Source organism: Bradysia coprophila, chromosome IV, assembly GCF_014529535.1.
Source record: "Bradysia coprophila strain Holo2 chromosome IV, BU_Bcop_v1, whole genome shotgun sequence".
Classification (NCBI taxonomy): domain Eukaryota; kingdom Metazoa; phylum Arthropoda; class Insecta; order Diptera; family Sciaridae; genus Bradysia; species Bradysia coprophila.
In genome coordinates this window covers 10,685,908-10,692,399 of record NC_050738.1, presented here as the reverse complement: position 1 = coordinate 10,692,399, position 6,492 = coordinate 10,685,908, and the positions used below count along the sequence as shown (strand labels likewise).

The window sequence follows — 6,492 nt, the reverse complement described above, 5'->3', positions numbered from 1 at the left end:
CCATTCATTCATATACATAAATGTTGTAACATTGACAATACATATGGAGTGTATAAAGAAAATGGACTACTTATTGTCCTGCCACAATCATACACAATCGTACATACAATTGCAATATTTCTGAATTGCTGACACCACACACTTCAAGCAAAAATGATCATAGCTGCAGAATGTACTCTATTTTATATGGAAATATTTTTACAGTGTTTTACAGTTGTATGACACACAGTAATATTTCATTACCTTATTATTAGAGTACCACTCCACTCATGCTTTAAGTGAGTTGGTTGACAGCATCTTTACACGAATTTTACACCAAAAGTGCGCCAAAAATTTAAATATTTACAGCTGACAGTTGGAGAAAGTAACGCTGATATTATATAATAAATATCTAACTAAAACTAAGCGTTAAAATAACCCGCTATGCGGTATGTTTTAAAATAGATGGCTCACTTATGGCGTGAGTTATCCGTTCAAGACCCATAATATTTTTTCGAATATCTTTGATAATTCTTTTTAAAAAAATCCAATTGGAATATTTCGTATTTTTGACAATTACTAAGATTGAATTCACAGTCGTCCGTTTTGCCTCCGTTCTCCGTTCATGTTACGTTTCCATTGTGCAGATGACTTTCGCATTGTTTTAATTCCAACTGTCATGTAAATGACTGCAAAACAGCTGGAAAACGGACCACAGGGACATCAGCTGCAATCGCAGTAAACAAAGGCGTTTTGCTTCCATTTACTTGACCAATACTCTCTCTAGCATCCAAACTCTCTCAAAAAATCACTTCAGGGGGGAAAATAAGTTTGAGAAACGCTGATTTTTAATATGGCTTCAAAACAACAACAACAACACGAACGAACAAAGTAGCAGTGATTCATAAACGTATTTACCACCTTAATAATTGTAGTTTGGTTGCTAGGGAGGGTATTGACTTGACAGATCTTTTTAACAATAGGAAAGAGGTTTGGTTTACGTAAACGGAGGAAAACAAAGACAAAATGGAATGCTTTTTTGACTGCGGGATCTTAAGATCCGGACAAAAATCCGAAATTCATTCGTTTCGGAATATCTTATTTGTTTACACTGACATGTATAACTTGGTACTACTTGCTTATATTTGTAAAAAGTCGTGACGTTTCTGACAAAATGTATAGAGTGTTATGATGAAAGAGAAAGAAATGTTTGACAAGTACCCCAAGACAACTTATAATAGATTGGTCTTCGGTCCTCTCGCTCTCAACGCATGTTGAAAGAGAACGCAATATTTTGACAAGTACCCTAAGGCAAGTTATAATTAACTAGTCTTCGGTTCACTCGCTCTGATCATAACAGTCTATGGAAATATTACATTTTGGTCATATTATGTGTATGCAACGCACTCCAATAATAGGCAATGCGTTACTGATACAAAATAAAAGGCATGTTATTGCGGTGCGTTGGTGTATTCGACTCAAATTATGCAGCAAGAACCCACCTATTTTCAAAAAAAAAATTGTGATTGAACTGACTCTACTACTTCTTTTAAATCCATTCTTGAGACATTATACTGATACCTTTACTTGTCGTAATTGTCAACAAAAGTCTTTTAGTTTCCAAATATTCATGAGTAAACAAAAACAAATTGTGAAATTATGTCACGAAAGAAAAAAGAAATATTCGACAGAGTGATTGGACCTGATCTGGACAAAATACACTCGGAAATTCTATCCCGTCCCGATATAAGCGTAACAGATTTGTGCGAAGCATACAAAAAATCACTGGAACCAGACGAGTCAATCCATCGAGAGAATATTATTTACAGTGCCATCGGAATCATTTTTGTCATTGTGATAGCCGTGCCAATTGTAAATCATTTGTTTGCCTTCCTGCTGGGGATTCGATGCTTTATACCAAACAATTATCTTGTGTGGGAGGCCACTAGACCAATAACAAACTGTGCGTATTGTCGCGTAAAGGGGCCACTAATACTGCCAAACATGACCAGGGAGGAGTTTTTGGTAAATATGGTTAACAAATTGAGTGAAATAACGTGAGCAATTCGGTAACGAAAACTTTTCCGACTTTCCCGCAGCCATACGCGTATTCACCCCAACCGATTATCATTAAAAATTCGATCTCTCACTGGCCAGCTGCTAAACTGCTCAATTACAATTATCTGAAGAGGTTGTACTTCAAGTACAAGGACGATTTGAATAGCTTTTCCGACGAATGTCAATTTTTGAACTTCAAATCGAATTTTCTAATCCTGAAGGATCTGTTTGAAATGTCATCGGAACGTGCAGAGAATGGCACCGAACCGTGGTATGTCGGTTTCAGTAATTGTCAAATCAAAATTCTCCGAGAATTGAGGAAGCTGTATCCGGTTCCGCCGCATTTTCTACCAGCTGATACAGAGATTCCCAGTTACGATTACATTTTCATGGGATACGATAACGGTGCCAATATGCATGTATGGTTTGCATGAATTGAGAGAAACGAGAGATGAAAATTCTTTTGATTCCTAATGTTTACAGTTGGACTATATACCCAGACTGATGTGGCAAGCACAGCTTCATGGAAATAAAACGTGGACGCTGTCACCAACGCCGGAATGTTCCAGTGTTTGCGATCAATTTTCATTTTACGTCGAAAGTGGCGATGCGGTGTTAATTGACACAAGAATATGGTATCACGGAACCAAAATAAAAACTCACAAAGAGTTCTCGCTCACAATACAATCAGAATATGGATAGTGACTGGTTCATTGACGAGAAAGCGAAAAATAAAATTAAAATAAAGAAAATCGGAAAATTACCGTTGTTTATTTCGGCTCGAAAATACACTCAATACATTCAATCGTTCTTCATGATACAACCGACCGCCGTTAAGATACCATCAATACTAGCGAGTCTTTCATCGACATTTGATTTCTGTGTAAAAGAAAAATGATTTTACCGAAACGGTTCGTTTAGACAATTAGACGAACTTACAAACTCTAAAAACGACACTGCACTAACATCTGCGTCCTCGCTGTCCTTCGCATTGATTGCCACCAAATTGAACATAGTTTGGGCGGTTTTCTTCAAAGCACTACTTGTTTCGGGAGAGTGAAGCTCCTGTGTTTTACTTAATTGCAATTTCAGCTGACTGGTATACGATGAAACATTGTTGGCATGCTCTGTGGCGGCTGTTACATTTTTGGCAGCTTCCTCTGATTTTGTAAATAAATAATTGAGCGAAATATGGAACGTTTGAAAACGCAAATAATGTTTACTCATTAAATTGTCTAATTCATCCATTGGACGGTCGTTCAAACTATTTAACACTAAAATTCAAAAAGGATAATAATCGAGACGAATGTTGTAGAACTGTTGTCTTTCCAAAATATTTAAAGAGTCCAGAAAACGTAGTAGCTAGAGACGTTTTAAAGTACTAGTTCTGAACATGCAACAAAAGTTGTTTGTACTATCTGGTTCCATACCTTCCATACGTTAGAAGAATTTAAATTTTAAAAATGAAAACATTCTCAACCGTTGTTTTTATTAGTGCATAGCACTGCTCCTAGCACAAACACTCATTTTTCCAACGTCAAAAAGCCTCCAAATGTTCAAAGAAGTATGCGTATATGACTGCAACACATTGTTTTTATTCTTTATTAACCAATACCCTCTCTAGCAACCAAACTACTTTGATTAGGGTGGTAAAGGAAGCAAGTAGTCTTTGGAATTTACATGTACATTACAGCGTAGTCAGTCAAAATGTAGAATAGTGTTTGTAAAATACAAAGAAATAAGGTGTGAATTTGACACAGGGAGCTGAGAGTTTGTTTGCTAGAGAGAGTATTGTTTATTAACATTTTATTAAGAATTCATGACTCATTATCGGCCTCCGAATATTTCTAATGTTCATGCTAGGAGCAGAGCTGTGATTACAAAAGACATGGATTTTGAGAATAAGAAATCCAATCAAACAACGCCATTTGCCTTAACAGAGAGTTTGATGATATAATAGTAATGGAATTACGGGAAAGAAATTCCCCGTTATACAAAAATCGCTCTCACTCTATATCCATCACATCATGGTCTCTGGATGCAATCTTTATAGTGAAGCGTTTGCATTTGCTGTTGTAATTCGGATCGACTGCAAAAAATCCTCGGAATTGGTATTCATGGTATTCATCCTACATTTTGCACTTCACTCATAGGTAGACTCGTCGACACGAAGATGTCATTTTAACTACTGAGTTAAGATATCAATCGCTTATAAGATTCCTCCACACTCCTCATTCATATTTCCAGATTTTTTTTCAGTTGAATAGCAAGTAGACTCTTTGTCCAATAACAATTTTAATTCTTAGAGCATGACACAATGACCGTCCATTTTATTGAGAAAGTGACTTTTGCGTGTCTTGTGCAACTGACGTTTTAGGGATGGAAAAGAAGGAAGAGGTCCGCAACCAAATATTTATCACGTTAGAGACGCTAATATGAGGACTGGGTCGTTTCCCTCTAGTGAGTCATAATGGTGACGATGACGCAAATCCAAATCGACTAAAAAATTCCAAAGAAAAATAATTTCGTATCAAGGTAGTGATGATAAAATATTGAAAATCTGGTAATGATAAGATGAGCAAAAATTCTTTGAAACAACATTATATTATTGCGATACATTATGACTACGACTAGTGGTTTCCGCCTCGAGAGTTACCAATGAAAGTTGTATTGTTCACATTCCTTTTCGTCAAACTGATCTGTTCGAATACTTCAATCATCAGATCTGGAAAATTAGCCAAGTTCTTGCTGTTGGGCATCTCGTGCACATTGTTTCTAGCACAGAATTCAAGTGCCGCTTTTTTAATTCTATCGGCTCTGTGCACCTTCGACGTAATCAATATATCTATGGCATTTTGCATCGTTATAGATGCGATGACGGATGCTTCTGCTTCCATTTTGATGTCCTGAACATCATATTTTTCAGCCAATTTTATCATTTCCAGACAAAGTTCAGGATCGGCTGGAGTATTCCCATAATATATTGCATTTATGAAGTTAAAGAAGGCATCGTATGTGGTTTCGGCTATTGCTATCGGACCAGTTTTAGCCGAATTATGATTCCACATGAACATCGTGCGGAAAACTTCACTACGATCAGCCAAAATTATTCGATGAGCGACAATCACTTTGCCATCCACTGTGAATTGTACATCGGAAAATTCTTCTCTCGATGTGGCTTTGGTTATCATTCTTTGTGGCGGTTGAGGGACGCATTCAACCGACGCTGCGTTCGATTGGGGATGAGGATTTGCGTGTCGGTTTCGTCTTAACATATTGCTGAAAACACTTTACAACACTGTTATTGCTATACGATAGAATTGCCAATCCACTTCAGTTCCACATGTCACTTCTGACTCACTAATACTTTGTCGCAATACTATTATTTTTGAAGAGCCGCGATATCTATTTCGTGTGTCACTTCGAGATGTTAAAACGAATCTGTCGAGTTTGCCAAGAAATTTTTTCATCAAAGTGTTTCGTTAAAATTTGAAATAATGAGTAACGCCAGATAAATAATACAATTAAATCTTAAAATACAGATAAAGATAACGTGAAGTGTCATGACGAATCAGGCGCACCAAATTCTTATATTTACCGGTCACCTAACGACTATCACGGAAGTTGTCCATTATTTGTGGTCAGAGACCATTAACCGTGTTAAGACTTATGAAGTAAAAGATTTTATGTTGTAAATTTGCTGGAAGTAATAAGAGCGAACCAATTTCGCATGAGAGAGATAGAACAGAAAATAGACTCGAATAAGTGTGTTTAACAAAATTTGTCTATTTGTCAAGGTAGTGTGGCACCCTTCGTTTTGATGCAGTCAAAATACCACCTTATCTTCACAAATTTGACACTGACTTTTTTGTCATGGATTTGTCGTGCCCTCTTTTGAAAGCAACATCGACATGCACAAATTTTAAACTTTATTTCATTGACGGAGCAAAACACAAAAAAGACACAATCACAAATTGTTCACTTTCGAGCACCGCAATGGTGACAAGAGACATAATATTTTCAACACCAAAAAGGAAAGCTTTCGGATCCCTTTACTCATCAGGATACGAGATATCAAATTACTTCCCTGACAGTAATGTACTATTACATGACTAGGGATAAAAAGATGAAAAGTAGAGTTTTCGTGTGAATTTGGTTGATCCGAGGCGTAGCTGAGGTCAATAAACACACTAGAAAACGAGACTTTTCATTTTTATCCCGAGTTATGTAATCGATTTTATCTGTCTAGAACGATAATCTCGTGCTTATCCCTCTAGGGAGTTTTTGTTTATCTCGATATATCTGTTCTCGACAGATAAAATATGATATGCACCTATTGCCAGACTGTTATTTTGACGTATAGGCATTATGGCCCACGCCTTCGGCTATGGCAATAATGTCCTGCACGTCAAAATACCAATCTTGGCAACAGGTGCATAATATATATTATCACAT

At 36.7% G+C, this 6,492-nt stretch overlaps 3 protein-coding genes across 3 annotated transcripts; 1 reads left to right on the top strand and 2 right to left on the bottom strand.

The window, feature by feature from the left end:
- Positions 1-1,568: 1,568 nt before the first annotated feature.
- Positions 1,569-2,781, top strand: LOC119066196. The gene is made up of 3 exons (XM_037168515.1): positions 1,569-2,004; positions 2,079-2,456; positions 2,521-2,781. Exons 1-3 carry the CDS (start codon positions 1,639-1,641, stop codon positions 2,737-2,739), a joined length of 963 nt encoding a protein of 320 aa, XP_037024410.1. The 5' UTR covers positions 1,569-1,638; the 3' UTR covers positions 2,740-2,781.
- Positions 2,778-3,387, bottom strand: LOC119066202. Its single transcript, XM_037168522.1, has 3 exons — positions 3,261-3,387; positions 2,977-3,197; positions 2,778-2,916 (listed from the first exon to the last, which is right to left on the bottom strand). The coding sequence occupies exons 1-3, from the start codon at positions 3,283-3,285 to the stop codon at positions 2,839-2,841; spliced, it is 324 nt and encodes a 107-aa protein (XP_037024417.1). The 5' UTR covers positions 3,286-3,387; the 3' UTR covers positions 2,778-2,838.
- A 1,213-nt stretch (positions 3,388-4,600) lies between these two features.
- LOC119066199 (protein maternal effect lethal 26-like) lies at positions 4,601-5,487 on the bottom strand. The gene has a single exon (XM_037168519.1). The coding sequence runs from the start codon at positions 5,310-5,312 to the stop codon at positions 4,668-4,670; it is 645 nt and encodes a 214-aa protein (XP_037024414.1). The 5' UTR covers positions 5,313-5,487; the 3' UTR covers positions 4,601-4,667.
- Positions 5,488-6,492: the final 1,005 nt, after the last annotated feature.

What these genes read in the sequence shown, in the direction of transcription:
- LOC119066196 (XM_037168515.1), top strand. Translation starts at nt 1,639, where the DNA reads ATGTCACGAAAGAAAAAAGAAATATTCGACAGAGTGATTGGACCTGAT. An exon ending in TGACCAGGGAGGAGTTTTTG is followed by an intron (nt 2,005 to 2,078) that starts GTAAATATGGTT and finishes ACTTTCCCGCAG; the next exon opens with CCATACGCGTATTCACCCCA. An exon ending in ATAACGGTGCCAATATGCAT is followed by an intron (nt 2,457 to 2,520) that starts GTATGGTTTGCA and finishes TAATGTTTACAG; the next exon opens with TTGGACTATATACCCAGACT.
- LOC119066202 (XM_037168522.1), bottom strand. Translation starts at nt 3,285, where the DNA reads ATGGATGAATTAGACAATTTAATGA. An exon ending in TGAATTAGACAATTTAATGA is followed by an intron (nt 3,198 to 3,260) that starts GTAAACATTATT and finishes TTACAAAATCAG; the next exon opens with AGGAAGCTGCCAAAAATGTA. An exon ending in CAGTGTCGTTTTTAGAGTTT is followed by an intron (nt 2,917 to 2,976) that starts GTAAGTTCGTCT and finishes TCTTTTACACAG; the next exon opens with AAATCAAATGTCGATGAAAG.
- LOC119066199 (XM_037168519.1), bottom strand. Translation starts at nt 5,312, where the DNA reads ATGTTAAGACGAAACCGACACGCAAATCCTCATCCCCAATCGAACGCA.